General features: G+C 46.8%; 8 protein-coding genes, 2 non-coding genes and 2 pseudogenes across 10 annotated transcripts; 6 read left to right on the plus strand and 6 right to left on the minus strand.

Annotated features, from left to right (window-relative positions):
• Nucleotides 1-834: 834 nt before the first annotated feature.
• Nucleotides 835-953, plus strand: LOC145993032 (5S ribosomal RNA). The gene has a single exon (XR_014442244.1). It is a non-coding gene; the product is annotated as a 5S ribosomal RNA (ribosomal RNA).
• A 2130-nt stretch (nt 954-3083) lies between these two features.
• On the minus strand, nt 3084-3455 carry LOC145991970 (histone H2B). The gene has a single exon (XM_083127962.1). It carries the CDS (start codon nt 3453-3455, stop codon nt 3084-3086), a length of 372 nt encoding a protein of 123 aa, XP_082984088.1.
• A 5379-nt stretch (nt 3456-8834) lies between these two features.
• On the plus strand, nt 8835-9209 carry LOC145991969 (histone H2A). The gene has a single exon (XM_083127961.1). It carries the CDS (start codon nt 8835-8837, stop codon nt 9207-9209), a length of 375 nt encoding a protein of 124 aa, XP_082984087.1.
• Nucleotides 9210-9879: 670 nt separating this feature from the next.
• Nucleotides 9880-10191, minus strand: LOC145991972 (histone H4). Its single transcript, XM_083127964.1, has one exon. It carries the CDS (start codon nt 10189-10191, stop codon nt 9880-9882), a length of 312 nt encoding a protein of 103 aa, XP_082984090.1.
• A 237-nt stretch (nt 10192-10428) lies between these two features.
• Nucleotides 10429-10845, plus strand: LOC145992573 (histone H3). Its single transcript, XM_083128928.1, has one exon. It carries the CDS (start codon nt 10435-10437, stop codon nt 10843-10845), a length of 411 nt encoding a protein of 136 aa, XP_082985054.1. The 5' UTR covers nt 10429-10434.
• A 511-nt stretch (nt 10846-11356) lies between these two features.
• LOC145992860 (histone H1 pseudogene) lies at nt 11357-11944 on the minus strand (annotated as a pseudogene).
• A 1147-nt stretch (nt 11945-13091) lies between these two features.
• LOC145993033 (5S ribosomal RNA) lies at nt 13092-13210 on the plus strand. Its single transcript, XR_014442245.1, has one exon. It is a non-coding gene; the product is annotated as a 5S ribosomal RNA (ribosomal RNA).
• A 2042-nt stretch (nt 13211-15252) lies between these two features.
• On the minus strand, nt 15253-15624 carry LOC145992574 (histone H2B). The gene has a single exon (XM_083128929.1). The coding sequence runs from the start codon at nt 15622-15624 to the stop codon at nt 15253-15255; it is 372 nt and encodes a 123-aa protein (XP_082985055.1).
• Nucleotides 15625-15824: 200 nt separating this feature from the next.
• Nucleotides 15825-16199, plus strand: LOC145992861 (histone H2A). Its single transcript, XM_083129243.1, has one exon. It carries the CDS (start codon nt 15825-15827, stop codon nt 16197-16199), a length of 375 nt encoding a protein of 124 aa, XP_082985369.1.
• Nucleotides 16200-16852: 653 nt separating this feature from the next.
• Nucleotides 16853-17164, minus strand: LOC145992862 (histone H4). Its single transcript, XM_083129244.1, has one exon. It carries the CDS (start codon nt 17162-17164, stop codon nt 16853-16855), a length of 312 nt encoding a protein of 103 aa, XP_082985370.1.
• Nucleotides 17165-17407: 243 nt separating this feature from the next.
• On the plus strand, nt 17408-17818 carry LOC145992863 (histone H3). Its single transcript, XM_083129245.1, has one exon. It carries the CDS (start codon nt 17408-17410, stop codon nt 17816-17818), a length of 411 nt encoding a protein of 136 aa, XP_082985371.1.
• A 496-nt stretch (nt 17819-18314) lies between these two features.
• On the minus strand, nt 18315-18893 carry LOC145992864 (histone H1 pseudogene; annotated as a pseudogene).
• Between the last annotated feature and the right edge of the window lie 997 nt (nt 18894-19890).

Here is a 19890-nt window from a genome sequence, read left to right on the forward strand (position 1 = left end):
GCCCGTGATTTCCTTAGTTTTCTCTGAGAAAAGGTAGAAGGTGCGTCGGTTGCACGGAGGAGATGGAAGTTCAATCCTTCCCCTATTCTCTTGCTGAGAATCAGGTGCCTTGAGCATACGACAGGCCTCTCAAGCCAATCTCCGAAGTAGCGTGTGTCGCACACGCCTGTGTTTGAACGAAGCTGGCCTACTTCCAATGTATAGCCTTTAATTTCGTTTATAGGCGAAAATCTATCGCATGAGGACTGTGGTTCGATTCGAAAGCAGCCATTTGCACCGAAAGTTAGCGCGGCCCTTCCTGCTCTCCGCCGATAAATAATAATAATGTAATAGTTTGTGTCGAGGTGCCCGTTGCCTACTTTGGTTTGTGGGAATAGCGCGTATTCGAGAACTCGATGAAGTTGTCCGAAGATAGCACAAAAATAGGAAATAGCTAGGCTGGAGAGACTATATATATATATATATATATATATATATATATATATATATATATAACTACGCACTGGTAATGATCAGGCTGGAAAGTTCATACGAACTAACCGAGCCCAATCACTTTTTCGTTGTTAGGTCCTGGGTATATAGTGTGGAATCAAAAAGGTTGGTCATGAGATTCACTTTTATTCACTGCACTAAATTTTCTTCCCTATCTTGTAGCTTTTATGTTCACACATCTCTCGAAGGGTGTTAAAGCACATTTCTCACTATGACTACAATGAAATGTATAATTATTTGTTATGTTTCTTCTACACGTTCTTGGCAGTGCCCACGAGACGAGACATTTCCCCGAAAACGAGAAGTTGGACTATATGTACCTTACCGAAAGCAGTATCTTTCGCCAACGGCCATACCACGCTGAATATACCGGTTCTCGTCCGATCACCGAAGTCAAGCAGCGTCGGGCCTGGTCAGTACTTGGATGGGTGACCGCCTGGGAACACCAGGTGCTGTTGGCATCCTTTTTCTTTTTCAAGGTTCATAGTGGCCTTTTATTTGTGAATCGAAGCCGATCAATCACCCACAGTTTTTGCACAATCGCTTTTTTTTTTTTTTTTTTATGTACATGTCATCAAATAATAATAATAATAATATAAGTGAAGAATGTATATTAGTATATATGAATATCGGGGAAGGCGACGTTCTTCTGTTTTTTGTGGCGTGCGGGGTTGCAGGGTGCGTTCTTATTACCGGCGGCCGCCATAATCCCGGCGGGGAGCGCTGGCCTGCCCGGCGGATCCGCCGCGTCGCTCCCCGAAGAGGCCGGCGTTGGTAGTTTTCGGCGAGGATACGTGCCGGCGGTTGCAGGGAGTGTGTTTTTTGGGCGTTTTTATTTTTTTGCAAAATGCCATCGCCGTGGAAGGAGGCGTTCGCTAAAGGGATAGTCCCGGCCCGGCAACCCTGATCCGTTGGCAATTTCGCCCGAAACGCACCGGGGGGGGGGGGGGTGCACACGCAGAATAAAGAATTGGAAATGTCGCATACTCGTTGGCGAGGACACGTAAACCGAGGTTCTGTTTCAACCGATGCATGTCAAATCTCGCGTCTTTTCCCTTCGGAAAGGGAATGCTCGATCAGTGCAGTGATGTGAAAGTGTCCCCGCTAGTGGACAATTTAGCAGAAGGCAAGTGGGGAAGGTCCTGGTCGGAACGGTTACTTTTGGCAGCAAACGGTTACGAAACTGTTACTTTTGTCAGTAAACTGTTACAAAACGGTTACTTTTGGCAGTAAACTGTTACAAAACGGTTACTTTTGGCAGTAAACGGTTACAAAACGGTTACTTTTGGCAGTAAACGGTTAGTTTTAGCAGGGAACGGTTACAAAACCGTTACTTTTGGCAGCAGACGGTTACGAAATCGTTACTTTTGGCAGCAGACCGTTACATAACCGTTACTTTTTGCAGGAAACGAATTAACGATAAAATGACCATTCGGTATTTCTCGACTGGTCGGGAGTCGGGAAGTCATTTCCCGAAGTCGGGATCGGGACAGGATCCCCCCCCGGTCCCGACTTTTCGGGATCCCGCACACCCCTAATATTAATGCATAGGATGGAATGAACATTTTTTTTTTGCCATGCCAACGTAACCTAACCTCCCAGAGGATCTGGGTTCAGACGAACGCGAGACAAATTCCTGGAAAAAGGACCTTGCCTAAGACAACTTTGGTTCCTCTTCAAAAATTCGCGTACACTTTCGTTGTGTAGTCAGCATGTAATGATACCGAATGGAGGCATGTAGGCGTTCGAACCACACCCCTAACTGAACAAAAAAATGCTAATCTTCCGGGATCGTAAGTTGAAGTTCCACCCCCCCCCCCCCCCGATGCCGCCGCCCTCCGGAAACAACGTTCAGATCAATTCTTGGAGTAACCGATTTCTAATGCAACGGTTCCCGCCAAATGTCACAGTTCGTTGAGCGTACCAGTTCTCACCCTTTCATAGAAGTTAAGTGAGCCCTTTTAGTGCAAATTATGAATGTGACTGCCAAACTCTTCCTTTTTCCCTGCTCGTGGAGAAAACTTAAAGTAATTTTGAAAGTAAAATGAAGGAAAACACGAAAAATGAAATAAAATCACGACCTAACAAAACCTAACCTAATGTAACCCAACCGAGTATATGCAGATATTAATCTGTGTGTACCTTTCACTGCCATACTCTAGTAACAAACGTACAATTGTAAAATAGAAACGTGAAAGTTATTTTTGTTAAATATACAAGTTTATTTTATGTGTTCATCCAAAATAATAATGCGCCGAATCAATTGTTCCAAGTCTTAGGTTATTTTTTTGCAGAGGCATTTTGTCCAAATGTAACTCTAAAAGTCCTATTCAGCAAAAGAAACTAAAAAATTTGGAAATTTAGCCTATTTTTGTAAATTACGTGCTGGTTGACATTAACATTCATTCGTACCTTAAAAGCATTTTTTTTATATACGTAAGGTCAAAAATCTTTTCGCTTGCAGGCTGAGATATCGTTAGGTTATGTAAGTGTACGTTTCGGAGGGGTGGTAGACAAGTTCGTCCAATTCCAAGATTCAATTTTTGGCCCTAAAAAGGGCCTTTTTCGGCAAGGTAACTATTTCCTTGAGTTTACTTTGAGCTGGTGTACTTAGTCACGGCCTTGGTGCCTTCACTGACGGCGTGCTTGGCCAGTTCACCGGGGAGGAGCAGCCGGACGGCCGTCTGGATCTCCCTGCTGGTGATGGTCGATCGCTTGTTGTAATGAGCGAGCCTGGAAGCTTCGGCGGCAATGCGCTCGAAGATGTCGTTGACGAAGCTGTTCATGATGCTCATCGCCTTGCTGGAGATGCCGGTGTCAGGGTGAACTTGCTTCAACACCTTGTAGATGTAAATTGCGTAGCTCTCCTTCCTCCTCCGCTTCTTCTTTTTGTCTCCCTTGGAGATGTTCTTCTGGGCCTTTCCGGCCTTTTTGGCGGCTTTTCCACTTGTCTTTGGCGGCATGTTGCAGACAGACTCGATGTGCGCCATCGTCCATCGTCCATCGTGGATCTTGGCGGTTGCTATGCTGGGAAGTTCCAGTCGTTAGACTTTGCCTTCTTGTAGTCGTGAAACGTAAATCGTAATGTCTTCATGTCATAAGTAGTTAGTCATTTGTCAGGTAAATGTCACTTGCCACTGTCGCAAGTGTAAGGATTAACATGGTTAAAGGATAAGAAATTTGGCTTCTGTCTAGGTACGGGGTTACTTAGAGAGAATGATCATTTTTGAAAGGTGGCAGCAGGTGTGCTGCGAAGGGATTGACTAAAATAAGGTAAGGTAATGCCCCTGAAGGAGGTTGGAACAGGTGTATGTGATAGTAGGTGAGGGGCTCTTGAGATGAAGAAAATCAGGTAAGAGGATGCTTAATGCTGGAGTAATTGGGTTAAAATTGGATTTAAAACTTGAAGTTCTTGAAGATCTTGAAGGTCTAGACGAATTGTCAGATTGCCTGATGAAGAATAGGATTTCTCTGATGAAACGGTCACCCATCCAAAAAGTGACCAGGCGTAGCACTGCTTGTCTTCGGAGAGCGCGGTCACCCATCCAACTAGTGACCCGGCTCAGTGCCGCTTGACTTCGAAGATCGCGGTCACCCATCCAATTGCTGACCAGAGGCAGCACCGCTTTACATCTGAAATCTTGGTCACCCATCCATTTTGTGACCAGGCCTAACGCTGCTTTACATTGAAGTATGGCTGTTATTGCAGTCTTGGCGTCCGATATGTTCTTCTGGCCAGTGGGACCTGTCCAATAAAGTTGATTGTTGGGTTCTGATGATGCGGTTGGGCTGCCCAGAATTTTGTTTTCTCCCTCAACATGAAATCGAACAAGGTTTCCATATCGAGGTCGTCGTGGATTTGGATGTTGCTGGTGAACCGGTCGGCTCCGTAGATGATCCTGAGTGTTCTGCTTTGAACTGCTTGTAGTCTGCGGAGGTTAGAGTGTGCTGCATGTCCCCATACTATGCATGCATAAGTGATGAAGGTACGGATGACGAGCTTGTATAATGTTATCTTGGTACGAAGTGGGAGTATTTGACTTCGTAGGAGTGGATATAGACTGCCCATTCTTTGAGTTCCTTTGTTAGCAACATTCCAGATATGTCGTTTGAAAGTGAGCCCCTTATCCAGTATGACACCGAGGTACCTAGCAGAGTTCTCAAGGGGGATTGTGCGTTGGTTTATTCTTAGCCGTGGACGAAAAATCTTTTTCCTTCTTGTGAAAAGAACTGCAGTGCTCTTTTCTGCATTGACTTTAATTCTCCATCTCGTCGTCCAATCTTCATATTCCTGGAGGTATCGTTGCATATATATCTCGCAGTACAATGCATTGACGCTGCTGGTGAAAATAGCTGTGTCATCGGCGTAGACAGCTGTCATGGCCGTGTGTGAAGTTGGCATGTCTGCTGTGTATAGTGCATATAGCAGAGGCGAGAGTATCGATCCTTGTGGGACCCCAGCTGTTATGGGCCTTGGTGTTGAAGTAGCTCCATTGAAAGTGACCACTAAGAGGCGATGTTGAAGAAAGGAGTGTAGAAGTCTCAGGTCCCTCTCTGGAATGCCCTGCCGGTGTAGTTTGTATAGCAATCCGTCGTGCCACACTCTATCGAAGGCTTTTTCGATGTCTAAAAATACTCCCAGAGTGTAGGCTCGGCGGTTGAAGTTGACAGTTGTGGCATCCACCACTCTCATCAGCTGGGTGACCGTGCTGTGTCGAGGGCGAAAACCATGTTGGGCATCAGGGATGAGATGGTGTTGCAGTGCATAATCATTCAGTCTGTCCTTGATGAGACGTTCGAAAGCTTTTCCTATGTGGCTGAGGAGACTGATGGGACGGTAATTGACTGGGAAGAGACGAGATTTCCCTCCTTTTGGAATAGGGCAGACTGTTGCTAACTTCCACTGGGTGGGGAAGTACGAAGTGCATAATATGGCGTTATAGATGCGGGTAATGAAAACGACCATCTTGCGGGTGCCCTGGCGCAGGTCTGCAGGAGATATCTTGTCGACCCCTGATGCTCGTTTGGCTGGTGTTCTAGAGAAAGCTTCCGCGACTTTTCTGGGCGTAAAAAGCTCCGGCGGTGGCATTGGAAAAGGTATGTGGCCAGGCTGAAAGAATTCCTCGGCCCATGCCTCGACTTCTTCGATGACGTCATCATCGTACGGCCAAGCGTTTGGTGCCATTTGCTGTTCATAGATGTTGGCGAATTCTTCAGCTTGTTGTTTTGGTTGAAAAGTCATTCCTCTTGCTGTGTGTAGCACCGGGTTGGATGTCACTGTTGTTTTTCCCTGCAGCTTTTTTGAGATTCTCCAGAATCCGCTGGGGTGAGGAGCTGCTTCCGTCAAGATGGTGTCCCACTTGTGGGTTGTTTCCCTGGTAATATGGTTTCTGATCTTTCTCATCATCTTGTTGTAAAGTAGCCGGAAGTGTGGAATTCTGGTAGTTTGGAAGCGTCTACGTGCCCATCGTTTAACTTTTAGTAAGATGTTGAGGTGCGGATCTGCTACAGCAAGATGTTCGGCTGGTGTACGAAAAGTGGTAGAATTTCTTTTGGCAGTTAAAATATTAGCCGTAATTTGATGGACAGCTTGTTCAATTTCAGGCGGTGTGCGCATATGGACTCGAAGATTAATATTTTCATTTAAAGTTCTTCTATATTCGTCCCAGTCTACTGTCAGAATCTTCTTGGGAGAGAAGTGGCATGTTAAGAGATCGTGATCTAAATGAAAACAGATGGGATCGTGATCTGAGTCCATGGCGTTTATGACGAAAGGTTCAGCTGCCAGAGATAGTCCTTTTGTTATTACCACATCTAACACATCTGGTTGGCCAATCGGTGGATAGTGCGTTGGATCGCGAGGCGCTTGGACGGTGAAACCCAATCTGCCGGCCAGCTGATGTAAGGCCCTTCCAGCTGGGTTGGGATGTCTGGAGTGCCAGTCCCCGTGTTTGGAGTTAAGATCTCCCCCAAGTAATATTTTGGGTCCTAGTCCTAAAATGATTCGGAAATCAGCTTCCTCGATATGTGCTGGTGGTTGGAGATATCCTGTTACAGCGATGAAACTTGATTGTGGTGTAAAGATTTCCACTGCTATTGCTTCTAGGCGTTGAAGATTGTTAATCTGTACTTGCTGTGAAGGTATGTCAGACTTGACGAGAATGATAAGTCCCCCTTTTGGTCCCGTAGTTCTATCCTGTCGATATAAATGGTAATTTGGGAATTTTAGCTGCTTCTTGTTGTCTAAGTGGGTCTCATTGATGAGTATTATGTCCAAATGTCTTTCTTGAAGAAAATTTTTAAGTAAAAGTCGTTGTCTCCAAAGACCATTTGCATTCCATGCGCTCATGGTGATCTGTCGGTGTAGAGTTGTTTGTCTATTGGCCGCCATTAGTGAGGAGTTCCAATAGCACTTCAACAATGACTGTTAGCTTCCCTGGTCCTTCTGGCGCTGCAGCTACGCGTCTGAGGCCCTCTTTGATAAGTGGAAGATATTTCTTGAAAAAATCACTTTGTAAGTATTGAATGACTGAACGAAGATCTTGTGCGATGTCTCCCTGTGCGGGTGGCTGCTTGACTTGGGGGTGGATCCGCTCCTCCTGATGAGCTGGTCCTGGAACTTGCGATTGTCGAAATTTAGGTGTTTGGAGTTTCACCGAAGGTGAAGGGATGTACTTCATTTCGGTCGGCAGGGATGGGCCGCCGCGCTCCTTCACATTCCTGGGAGTCGGGGTGCTGGTTGGTTTTGGAGCAACTTCACGTGTATTTGAAGGCTTGTTTGGCTTGTTTGGACGGGTGCGCTCTCTTGGAGGTAGGCTAGCCTCTTCTTCTTCATTGTCAGAATCTGGAAAGTGTTCTTGTTCTGGTTGGTGTTGATTTTCTTCCCGTTTTTGGAAGCCTTTGATGGTTTGTCCTCGGCGTGATGGAAGTGGTCGAAAATCTGCATCTTTTGGTGGTTGTTTGTTTGTAGCAGGTGTTTGATGAGCTTTGCGCTGTGATGTTCGTGCAGCCTTCATCGCTTTAATGACAGGGCATCCCTGGTAACTTGCTGGATGGTCTCCTTTACATAAAGCACAGACTGGTGGATGTTGGTTTCCTTTCTTAGTGCATGCCGTGGAAAGATGATCTTCGGCGCATTTAACGCATCGGGGAGATGCTTGGCAGGTTTCAGATGAATGTCCGAGCCTCTGGCATCGGTAACATTGCAAAAGTACAATGGTGCGGTATGCTTCTGTGGAGATTTTGTAATATCCAAAGTTTTCCATCTTGGAAATTTCTTTCCACTTTCCTTCTCTTGACAAGACGACAAGGAAAAGTGGAATTGGTTTACGAGAGTGAGCTGGACCTCTCTTTGTGAGTTGACTAATGCGTTTGACGGAGTAACCCATTCTTGTGAGTTCTGTTTGGATGTCTTGAAGAGGGGTGTCAATCGGTAGGCCTCTGACTACAGCTTTGAAGGGGCGCTCCTTCTTTGGCAGTCCATAAGCCATCTGAATTTTATTGGCATCGCAGTAGGATTTGACGGTGTTAAAATCCTCTTCTGTTTGACATTGAATCGTGACACATGCCGCTGTGTGCTTGATTACAGGTCTTTCCTTCAAATGATGTACAATTTGCGCCAAAGTCGTATATTTGTTCTCCACATCGTATAGATATGCAGGTGGTGGTTTGATGATTTGGGGGGTGGGTGTCCCTCCATCTCTGGATGTGGTATCCATTTCATTTTCTACTGCATCAACGTGCTTGAGATTAGCATGCGACTGGAAGATAGTGGTATCTTCGAAATTTACCTGGCGTAGATTTCTCTTTCCTCTATAGACTTTCTTTGGATATTGAAAACCATCGGTATTGGGTATCTCTTCTCCATCCGTGTCAGACGAACTGCTGTCCGAAAGGTGTCTTTTTGATGACGGGGATGTATTGTCTTTCATGACAACATCGTTTCTTGTACTATTTTCACCTCCGATTGGAGGGATTGGCTGTTTTGACTCGGTGATGGTGTTAGAGTCAGTTTTTCCCTTGACAGGAAACACAAATTGGACTTGTAATGGCGGTTTTTCGTTCATGACGAAATCTCTCGATCTCAGCTTTCTCCGCGGTCCGCGCTCCGTGAGGGCTACCCTATACGCTCAGCAAGCATACAGGATACAAGACGAAAGATGTGCGCCCAAACCGTCGATTCTTTTTAAGAAAGGACGGTTGATATCAGACGGACCAATGGCGCTTCGAGACGTGTCTCCCGGACGCTCTCATTCGCGGCGATTCAACACTACTTAACAAAACCACCAAACTGGCTGGCAAAAATTTGTGTTTTCACGTTGTATCGATAGCAAGAGATCATCATGTCTGGACGCGGAAAGGGAGGAAAAGTGAAGGGAAAGAGCAAGTCTCGCTCCAGCCGAGCCGGACTTCAGTTCCCCGTCGGCAGAATCCACCGACTTTTGCGAAAGGGCAATTATGCCGAACGTGTCGGTGCCGGTGCACCGGTTTACCTGGCCGCCGTCATGGAATATTTGGCCGCCGAAGTCTTGGAGTTGGCCGGCAATGCTGCTCGCGATAACAAGAAGACCAGGATCATCCCCCGTCACTTGCAGTTGGCCATCAGAAACGACGAGGAGTTGAACAAGCTCCTTTCTGGGGTCACGATCGCCCAGGGTGGCGTGCTGCCCAACATCCAGGCGGTCCTTCTTCCCAAGAAAACCGAGAAGAAAGCTTAAGCTGACACCCTACCCCCTCAGCTTCTAGCAAATCGGCCCTTGTAAGGGCCACCAATTACCTTAGGAAAGGGTCATTGTCTACTCTATTTTTTTAAGTTTTCAAGTTTGAAGTCTGTAGTCTAATCAGGACTTGTAACTTGGCATGCAAATCCTGTGTTGATTCAATGTTGTTTGCCTATTTCCGATAATGTCAGAGAATAGTGGCTTACCTGTGCGTATACATCTTGTAAATTTTGATAGCATAGAGATTATGACGTGTGTTTTGTTTTCGGTGGAGTCAAGCTGCACTGAAAATAATAATAATAAAAAAATATATATATGTTCGCCTGAGTTATATTAATTGATGTTATAATTTGACAGAAGCAATCTGAATTTCACATAAATTCCTTTTGCTTTGCTAAACGACGAACGAAGAAGCAACGAGGGGTGGATAGTCATCTAGCGAATGCTGAGAGTCCTCGCGTGAATATTTTTTGTTGAATTCTCAATTATTTCAATCATTCTTATGTCATTATCAACTCCAGACGAGAGAAATCGTTCGAATCGAGGCTGGGATCAGGGGGTAAGGTTCGGGGAAAGTTGAAAGCTGACATTTCCTTCCTCAAAGAAAAGATTTGTGGCCCTTAGAAGGGCCGATTTTTCAAGATGGAGGACAGGCAAATTAGAGCCCTTAACCTCCGAAACCGTACAAGGTTCTGCCTTGACGTTTGAGTGCGTACACGACGTCCATGGCGGTTACGGTTTTCCTCTTGGCGTGCTCCGTGTAGGTGACGGCATCGCGGATAACGTTCTCCAAGAACACCTTGAGGACGCCGCGTGTCTCTTCGTAGATGAGACCGGAGATTCGCTTCACACCTCCTCGCCGGGCAAGACGGCGGATGGCGGGCTTGGTGATACCCTGGATGTTGTCTCGGAGAACTTTACGGTGGCGCTTGGCACCTCCTTTGCCGAGTCCCTTTCCTCCTTTACCTCTGCCTGTCATTTCTGCAGTGCACGTACGTGGATTCGAAAGATGAGAATGAAGCCTTCCCGGCGAGCCGGCTCAGTTTTGTACGCCTTCGACAGAGGGGGGCAGAATGGCGGGAGCCAATGGGAAATCCGCTTTTCGGTTTGATTTCACGAATCAGGAGCATGCACGGCACCTTTCAGGGCAAAGCATATAAAGGCATGATTTTTGGTTGGCGCGATTGTTTGAAACGGAAACGCTTAGGACAAGCACGCGACAATGGCCCGGACTAAGCAAACTGCACGAAAATCCACCGGAGGCAAGGCCCCAAGGAAGCAGCTCGCCACAAAGGCAGCTAGGAAGAGCGCTCCCGCCACCGGAGGAGTGAAGAAGCCCCATAGGTACAGGCCAGGTACCGTGGCTCTTCGAGAAATCCGTCGCTACCAGAAGAGCACCGAGTTGCTCATCAGGAAGCTTCCTTTCCAGCGTCTCGTCCGCGAGATCGCTCAAGATTTCAAGACCGACTTGCGCTTCCAGAGTTCCGCAGTCATGGCTCTCCAGGAGGCCAGCGAGGCTTACCTCGTCGGTCTCTTCGAAGATACCAACTTGTGTGCCATCCACGCTAAGCGTGTCACTATCATGCCAAAGGACATCCAGCTCGCCCGCCGCATTCGTGGAGAGCGTGCTTAAGCGCATCCCGCTGCCCTTGGCAAACAATCGGTCCTTTTGAGGACCACAAATCCTACTTGGAAAGTACGTTTTGGTCGTATCTCTCTTTATTTTTATTATTATTGTCAATCCCTATCCTCGCGTTTATCCAAAAGTTATTTAAAATAATAACGCCGAAGCAATTGGGCGATATTTCATGAATATTCAGTTTTAATAATATATGGGTCAAAAGCTCTCGCTAAATCTTTAAATCTAATATCAGTTAGCGGTTTCTTGCTCGCAGTTCATTTCATAGAATCGATGGAAACGAAGTCAAACAAATTATGACTACATAATGTGACAAGTGTATTGCTTTCATGGTTTACATTTTTTTAAAAAAAAAATGCATGGATGGAAGGGAAAGGATGACACCGTGTCCGATGAAAAGAAAGGTTATAAGATTGAGTGATCGTGCAAATTCGCTCCTTCCAGGAGAATTTTGATGGTCCTCAGAAGGACCTTTTTATGGGGAACACTTGCGTGCTCAACCATTTTACTTCTTTTTTGGTGCAGCCTTCTTTGCTGCCTTGGGCTTGGCAGCCTTCTTTGGCTTTGGCGCCTTTGGTTTCTTGGGCGTCTTTGCCTTTTTCACTTTCGATGGAGACTTCTTTGGCTTTGCAACAGGTGCCTTCTTCTTTTCGCCGGTCTTCTTTGGTCGCTTGGCCGGGGCAGCTTTCTTTGCCGGTTTCTTCTCCTTGGGAGCCGAGCGTTTGGTCTTGGAAACAGCCCCGCTTTCCGGTTTCTCCTTCAGCGACGAAGCGCTGAGCTTGAAAGATCCGGAGGCACCCTTTCCTTTGGTTTGCACCAAAGAACCTGATGCCACGGCGCTCCTCAGGTACTTCTTGATGAAGGGCGCGAGCTTCTCGGCGTCGACCTTGTAGTTCTGGGTGATGTACTTCTTGATGGCCTGCAGGGAAGAGCCTCCGCGCTCCTTCAAGTTCTTGATAGCGTTGTTCACCATCTCGGATGTCCTGGGATGGGAAGGAGCCGTTCTCGGCTTTTTCGCCTTCGAGGACTTCTTGGGCGAAGCCGCCGTCGGGGCTGAGGGAGCTGATGCCGTATCTGCCATATCTACGCTCTTTTCGGAACGAAAATGAATCCCCGCGCTTGGTTTCGACCCCCTTTTCTCTCGGAGCGCGGACCGGAGCGAGAGCAGCTCTCAGGCGGGCCGAAGCAAACTGAAGTTTGTAGTTGCCACAACGGTAAGTGTGTTTCCTCCTCTTTCCAAGATTAATTTTTTCAGTGCTGAGCTAGAGAGCACCAGCATCCCTCGTTGTTGGGTACGTTCCGGAAACTTTGAAGTAGCCGTGAAGTGCCGCAGTCCGTCCCCACGACTTCCACGTTCCTCGCTTCCTTCGTGTCAAACTCACCGTAGGTGTACGCGCGACCTCCATATGCCCGTGATTTCCTTAGTTTTCTCTGAGAAAAGGTAGAAGGTGCGTCGGTTGCACGGAGGAGATGGAAGTTCAATCCTTCCCCTATTCTCTTGCTGAGAATCAGGTGCCTTGAGCATACGACAGGCCTCTCAAGCCAATCTCCGAAGTAGCGTGTGTCGCACACGCCTGTGTTTGAACGAAGCTGGCCTACTTCCAATGTATAGCCTTTAATTTCGTTTATAGGCGAAAATCTATCGCATGAGGACTGTGGTTCGATTCGAAAGCAGCCATTTGCACCGAAAGTTAGCGCGGCCCTTCCTGCTCTCCGCCGATAAATAATAATAATGTAATAGTTTGTGTCGAGGTGCCCGTTGCCTACTTTGGTTTGTGGGAATAGCGCGTATTCGAGAACTCGATGAAGTTGTCCGAAGATAGCACAAAAATAGGAAATAGCTAGGCTGGAGAGACTATATATATATATATATATATATATATATATATATATATATATAACTACGCACTGGTAATGATCAGGCTGGAAAGTTCATACGAACTAACCGAGCCCAATCACTTTTTCGTTGTTAGGTCCTGGGTATATAGTGTGGAATCAAAAAGGTTGGTCATGAGATTCACTTTTATTCACTGCACTAAATTTTCTTCCCTATCTTGTAGCTTTTATGTTCACACATCTCTCGAAGGGTGTTAAAGCACATTTCTCACTATGACTACAATGAAATGTATAATTATTTGTTATGTTTCTTCTACACGTTCTTGGCAGTGCCCACGAGACGAGACATTTCCCCGAAAACGAGAAGTTGGACTATATGTACCTTACCGAAAGCAGTATCTTTCGCCAACGGCCATACCACGCTGAATATACCGGTTCTCGTCCGATCACCGAAGTCAAGCAGCGTCGGGCCTGGTCAGTACTTGGATGGGTGACCGCCTGGGAACACCAGGTGCTGTTGGCATCCTTTTTCTTTTTCAAGGTTCATAGTGGCCTTTTATTTGTGAATCGAAGCCGATCAATCACCCACAGTTTTTGCACAATCGCTTTTTTTTTTTTTTTTTTATGTACATGTCATCAAATAATAATAATAATAATATAAGTGAAGAATGTATATTAGTATATATGAATATCGGGGAAGGCGACGTTCTTCTGTTTTTTGTGGCGTGCGGGGTTGCAGGGTGCGTTCTTATTACCGGCGGCCGGCTCCCCGAAGAGCCCGGCGTTGGTAGTTTTCGGCGAGGATACGTGCCGGCGGTTGCAGGGAGTGTGTTTTTTGGGCGTTTTTATTTTTTTGCAAAATGCCATCGCCGTGGAAGGAGGCGTTCGCTAAAGGGATAGTCCCGGCCCGGCAACCCTGATCCGTTGGCAATTTCGCCCGAAACGCACCGGGGCGGGGGGGGGGGGGGTGCACACGCAGAATAAAGAATTGGAAATGTCGCATACTCGTTGGCGAGGACACGTAAACCGAGGTTCTGTTTCAACCGATGCATGTCAAATCTCGCGTCTTTTCCCTTCGGAAAGGGAATGCTCGATCAGTGCAGTGATGTGAAAGTGTCCCCGCTAGTGGACAATTTAGCAGAAGGCAAGTGGGGAAGGTCCTGGTCAGAACGGTTACTTTTGGCAGCAAACGGTTACGAAACTGTTACTTTTGTCAGTAAACTGTTACAAAACGGTTACTTTTGGCAGTAAACTGTTACGAAACGGTTACGAAACTGTTAGTTTTAGCAGGGAACGGTTACAAAACCGTTACTTTTGGCAGCAGACGGTTACGAAATCGTTACTTTTGGCAGCAGACCGTTACATAACCGTTACTTTTTGCAGCAAACGAATTAACGATAAAATGACCATTCGGTATTTCTCGACTGGTCGGGAGTCGGGAAGTCATTTCCCGAAGTCGGGATCGGGACAGGATCCCCCCCCGGTCCCGACTTTTCGGGATCCCGCACACCCCTAATATTAATGCATAGGATGGAATGAACATTTTTTTTTTGCCATGTCAACGTAACCTAACCTCCCAGAGGATCTGGGTTCAGACGAACGCGAGACAAATTCCTGGAAAAAGGACCTTGCGTAAGACAACTTTGGTTCCTCTTCAAAAATTCGCGTACACTTTCGTTGTGTAGTCAGCATGTAATGATACCGAATGGAGGCATGTAGGCGTTCGAACCCCACCCCTAACTGAACAAAAAAATGCTAATCGTCCGGGATCGTAAGTTGAAGTTCCACCCCCCCCCCCCCCGATGCCGCCGCCCTCTGGAAACAACGTTCAGATCAATTCTTGGAGTAACCGATTTCAAATGCAACGGTTCCCGCCAAATGTCACACTTCGTTGAGCGTACCAGTTCTCACCCTTTCATAGAAGTTAAGTGAGCCCTTTTAGTGCAAATTATGAATGTGACTGCCAAACTCTTCCTTTTTCCCTGCTCGTGGAGAAAACTTAAAGTAATTTTGAAAGTAAAATGAAGGAAAACACGAAAAATGAAATAAAATCACGACCTAACAAAACCTAACCTAATGTAACCCAACCGAGTATATGCAGATATTAATCTGTGTGTACCTTTCACTGCCATACTCTAGTAACAAACGTACAATTGTGAAATAGAAACCTGAAAGTTATTTTTGTTAAATATACAAGTTTATTTTATGTGTTCATCCAAAATAATAATGCGCCGAATCAATAATTGTTCCAAGTCTTAGGTAATTTTTTTGCAGTGGCATTTTGTCCAAATGTAACTCTAAAAGTCCTATTCAGCAAAAGAAACTAAAAAATTTGGAAATTTAGCCTATTTTTGTAAATTACGTGCTGGTTAAGGTCGTACCTTAAAAGCATTTTTTTTTTTATATATACGTAAGGTCAAAAATCTTCTCGCTTGCAGGCTGAGATATCGTTAGGTTATGTAAGTGTACGTTTCGGAGGGGTGGTAGACAAGTTCGTCCAATTCCAAGATTCAATTTTTGGCCCTAAAAAGGGCCTTTTTCGGCAAGGTAATTATTTCCTTGAGTTTACTTTGAGCTGGTGTACTTAGTCACGGCCTTGGTGCCTTCACTGACGGCGTGCTTGGCCAGTTCACCGGGGAGGAGCAGCCGAACGGCCGTCTGGATCTCCCTGCTGGTGATGGTCGATCGCTTGTTGTAATGAGCGAGCCTGGAAGCTTCGGCGGCAATGCGCTCGAAGATGTCGTTGACGAAGCTGTTCATGATGCTCATCGCCTTGCTGGAGATGCCGGTGTCAGGGTGAACTTGCTTCAACACCTTGTAGATGTAAATTGCGTAGCTCTCCTTCCTCCTCCGCTTCTTCTTTTTGTCTCCCTTGGAGATGTTCTTCTGGGCCTTTCCGGCCTTTTTGGCGGCTTTTCCACTTGTCTTTGGCGGCATGTTGCAGACAGACTCGATGGGCGCCACCTCCGTCGATTCGTTTTTAAGAAAGGACGGTTGATATCAGACGGACCAATGGCGCTTCGAGACGTGTCTCCCGGACGCTCTCATTCGCGGCGATTCAATACTACTTAACAAAACCACCAAACTGGCTGGCAAAAATTTGTGTTTTCACGTTGTATCGATAGCAAGAGATCATCATGTCTGGACGCGGAAAGGGAGGAAAAGTGAAGGGAAAGAGCAAGTCTCGCTCCAGCCGAGCCGGACTTCAGTTCCCCGTCGGCAGAATCCACCGACTTTTGCGAAAGGGCAATTATGCCGAACGTGTCGGTGCCGGTGCACCGGTTTACCTGGCCGCCGTCATGGAATATTTGGCAGCCGAAGTCTTGGAGTTGGCCGGCAATGCTGCTCGCGATAACAAGAAGACCAGGATCATCCCCCGTCACTTGCAGTTGGCCATCAGAAACGACGAGGAGTTGAACAAGCTCCTTTCTGGGGTCACGATCGCCCAGGGTGGCGTGCTGCCCAACATCCAGGCGGTCCTTCTTCCCAAGAAAACCGAGAAGAAAGCTTAAGCTGACACCCTACCCCCTCAGCTTCTAGCAAATCGGCCCTTGTAAGGGCCACCAATTACCTTAGGAAAGGGTCATTGTCTACTCCATTTTTTTAAGTTTTCAAGTTTGAAGTCTGTAGTCTAATCAGGACTTGGCATGCAAATCCTGTGTTGATTCAATGTTTTTTGCCTATTTCCGATAATGTCAGAGAATAGTGGCTTACCTGTACGTATACATCTTGTAAATTTTGATAGCATAGAGATTATGACGTGTGTTTTGTTTTCGGTGGAGTCAAGCTGCACTGAAAATAATAATAATAAAAAATATATATATATGTTCGCCTGAGTTATATTAATTGATGTTATAATTTGACAGAAGCAATCTGAATTTCACATAAATTTCTTTTGCTTTGCTAAACGACGAACGAAGGGTGGGTAGTCATCTAGCGAATGCTGAGAGTCCTCGCGTGAATATTTTTTGTTGAATTCTCAATTATTTCAATCATTCTTATGTCATTATGAACTCGAGACGAGAGAAATCGTTCGAATCGAGGCTGGGATCAGGGGGTAAGGTTCGGGGAAAGTTGAAAGCTGACATTTCCTTCCTCAAAGAAAAGATTTGTGGCCCTTAGAAGGGCCGATTTTTCAAGATGGAGGACAGGCAAACTAGAGCCCTTAACCTCCGAAACCGTACAAGGTTCTGCCTTGACGTTTGAGTGCGTACACGACGTCCATGGCGGTTACGGTTTTCCTCTTGGCGTGCTCCGTGTAGGTGACGGCATCGCGGATAACGTTCTCCAAGAACACCTTGAGGACGCCGCGTGTCTCTTCGTAGATGAGACCGGAGATTCGCTTCACACCTCCTCGCCGGGCAAGACGGCGGATGGCGGGCTTGGTGATACCCTGGATGTTGTCTCGGAGAACTTTACGGTGGCGCTTGGCACCTCCTTTGCCGAGTCCCTTTCCTCCTTTACCTCTGCCTGTCATTTCTGCAGTGCACGTACGTGGATTCGAAAGATGAGAATGAAGCCTTCCCGGCGAGCCGTCTCAGTTTTGTACGCCTTCGACAGAGGGGGGCAGAATGGCGGGAGCCAATGGGAAATCCGCTTTTCGGTTTGATTTCACGAATCAGGAGCATGCACGGCACCTTTCAGGGCAAAGCATATAAAGGCATGATTTTTGGTTGGCGCGATTGTTTGAAACGGAAACGCTTAGGACAAGCACGCGACAATGGCCCGGACTAAGCAAACTGCACGAAAATCCACCGGAGGCAAGGCCCCAAGGAAGCAGCTCGCCACAAAGGCAGCTAGGAAGAGCGCTCCCGCCACCGGAGGAGTGAAGAAGCCCCATAGGTACAGGCCAGGTACCGTGGCTCTTCGAGAAATCCGTCGCTACCAGAAGAGCACCGAGTTGCTCATCAGGAAGCTTCCTTTCCAGCGTCTCGTCCGCGAGATCGCTCAAGATTTCAAGACCGACTTGCGCTTCCAGAGTTCCGCAGTCATGGCTCTCCAGGAGGCCAGCGAGGCTTACCTCGTCGGTCTCTTCGAAGATACCAACTTGTGTGCCATCCACGCTAAGCGTGTCACTATCATGCCAAAGGACATCCAGCTCGCCCGCCGCATTCGTGGAGAGCGTGCTTAAGCGCATCCCGCTGCCCTTGGCAAACAATCGGTCCTTTTGAGGACCACAAATCCTACTTGGAAAGTACGTTTTGGTCGTATCTCTCTTTATTTTTATTATTATTGTCAATCCCTATCCTCGCGTTTATCCAAAAGTTATTTAAAAAAATAATAATGCCGAAGCAATTGGGCGATATTTCATGAATATTCAGTTTTAATAATAAAGCTCTCGCTAAATCTTTAAATCTAATATCAGTTAGCGATTTCTTACTCGCAGTTCATTTCATAGAATCGATGGAAACGAAGTCAAACAAATTATGACGACATAATGTGACTAGTGTATTGCTTTCATTTTTTTAAAAAAGAAAATGCATGGATGGAAGGGAAAGGATGACACCGTGTCCGATGAAAAGAAAGGTTATAAGATTGAGTGATCGTGCAAATTCGCTCCTTCCAGGAGAATTTTGATGGTCCTCAGAAGGACCTTTTTATGGGGAACACTTGCGTGCTCAACCATTTTACTTCTTTTTTGGTGCAGCCTTCTTTGCTGCCTTGGGCTTGGCAGCCTTCTTTGGCTTTGGCGCCTTTGGTTTCTTGGGCGTCTTTGCCTTTTTCACTTTCGATGGAGACTTCTTTGGCTTTGCAACAGGTGCCTTCTTCTTTTCGCCGGTCTTCTTTGGTCGCTTGGCCGGGGCAGCTTTCTTTGCCGGTTTCTTCTCCTTGGGAGCCGAGCGTTTGGTCTTGGAAACAGCCCCGCTTTCCGGTTTCTCCTTCAGCGACGAAGCGCTGAGTTTGAAAGATCCGGAGGCACCCTTTCCTTTGGTTTGCACCAAAGAACCTGATGCCACGGCGCTCCTCAGGTACTTCTTGATGAAGGGCGCGAGCTTCTCGGCGTCGACCTTGTAGTTCTGGGTGATGTACTTCTTGATGGCCTGCAGGGAAGAGCCTCCGCGCTCCTTCAAGTTCTTGATAGCGTTGTTCACCATCTCGGATGTCCTGGGATGGGAAGGAGCCGTTCTCGGCTTTTTCGCCTTCGAGGACTTCTTGGGCGAAGCCGCCGTCGGGGCTGAGGGAGCTGATGCCGTATCTGCCATATCTACGCTCTTTTCGGAACGAAAATGAATCCACGCGCCGAGTTTCGACCCCCTTTTCTCTCGGAGCGCGGACCGGAGCGAGAGCAGCTCTCAGGCGGGCCGAAGCAAACTGAAGTTTGTAGTTGCCACAACGGTAAGTGTGTTTCCTCCTCTTTCCAAGATTAATTTTTTCAGTGCTGAGCTAGAGAGCACCAGCATCCCTCGTTGTTGGGTACGTTCCGGAAACTTTGAAGTAGCCGTGAAGTGCCGCAGTCCGTCCCCACGACTTCCACGTTCCTCGCTTCCTTCGTGTCAAACTCACCGTAGGTGTACGCGCGACCTCCATATGCCCGTGATTTCCTTAGTTTTCTCTGAGAAAAGGTAGAAGGTGCGTCGGTTGCACGGAGGAGATGGAAGTTCAATCCTTCCCCTATTCTCTTGCTGAGAATCAGGTGCCTTGAGCATACGACAGGCCTCTCAAGCCAATCTCCGAAGTAGCGTGTGTCGCACACGCCTGTGTTTGAACGAAGCTGGCCTACTTCCAATGTATAGCCTTTAATTTCGTTTATAGGCGAAAATCTATCGCATGAGGACTGTGGTTCGATTCGAAAGCAGCCATTTGCACCGAAAGTTAGCGCGGTCCTTCCTGCTCTCCGCCGATAAATAATAATAATGTAATAGTTTGTGTCGAGGTGCCCGTTGCCTACTTTGGTTTGTGGGAATAGCGCGTATTCGAGAACTCGATGAAGTTGTCCGAAGATAGCACAAAAATAGGAAATAGCTATATATATATATATATATATATATATATAACTACGCACTGGTAATGATCAGGCTGGAATGTTCATACGAACTAACCGAGCCCAATCACTTTTTCGTTGTTAGGTCCTGGGTATATAGTGTGGAATCAAAAAGGTTGGTCATGAGATTCACTTTTATTCACTGCACTAAATTTTCTTCTCTATCTTGTAGCTTTTATGTTCACACATCTCTGGAAGGGTGTTAAAGCACATTTCTCACT

Source organism: Lepisma saccharinum, chromosome 9 (genome assembly GCF_977018435.1).
Source record: "Lepisma saccharinum chromosome 9, izLepSacc3.1, whole genome shotgun sequence".
Taxonomy (NCBI): Eukaryota; Metazoa; Arthropoda; class Insecta; order Zygentoma; family Lepismatidae; genus Lepisma; species Lepisma saccharinum.

What these genes read in the sequence shown, in the direction of transcription:
- LOC145991970 (XM_083127962.1), bottom strand. Translation starts at nt 3,455, where the DNA reads ATGCCGCCAAAGACAAGTGGAAAAGCCGCCAAAAAGGCCGGAAAGGCC.
- LOC145991969 (XM_083127961.1), top strand. Translation starts at nt 8,835, where the DNA reads ATGTCTGGACGCGGAAAGGGAGGAAAAGTGAAGGGAAAGAGCAAGTCT.
- LOC145991972 (XM_083127964.1), bottom strand. Translation starts at nt 10,191, where the DNA reads ATGACAGGCAGAGGTAAAGGAGGAAAGGGACTCGGCAAAGGAGGTGCC.
- LOC145992573 (XM_083128928.1), top strand. Translation starts at nt 10,435, where the DNA reads ATGGCCCGGACTAAGCAAACTGCACGAAAATCCACCGGAGGCAAGGCC.
- LOC145992574 (XM_083128929.1), bottom strand. Translation starts at nt 15,624, where the DNA reads ATGCCGCCAAAGACAAGTGGAAAAGCCGCCAAAAAGGCCGGAAAGGCC.
- LOC145992861 (XM_083129243.1), top strand. Translation starts at nt 15,825, where the DNA reads ATGTCTGGACGCGGAAAGGGAGGAAAAGTGAAGGGAAAGAGCAAGTCT.
- LOC145992862 (XM_083129244.1), bottom strand. Translation starts at nt 17,164, where the DNA reads ATGACAGGCAGAGGTAAAGGAGGAAAGGGACTCGGCAAAGGAGGTGCC.
- LOC145992863 (XM_083129245.1), top strand. Translation starts at nt 17,408, where the DNA reads ATGGCCCGGACTAAGCAAACTGCACGAAAATCCACCGGAGGCAAGGCC.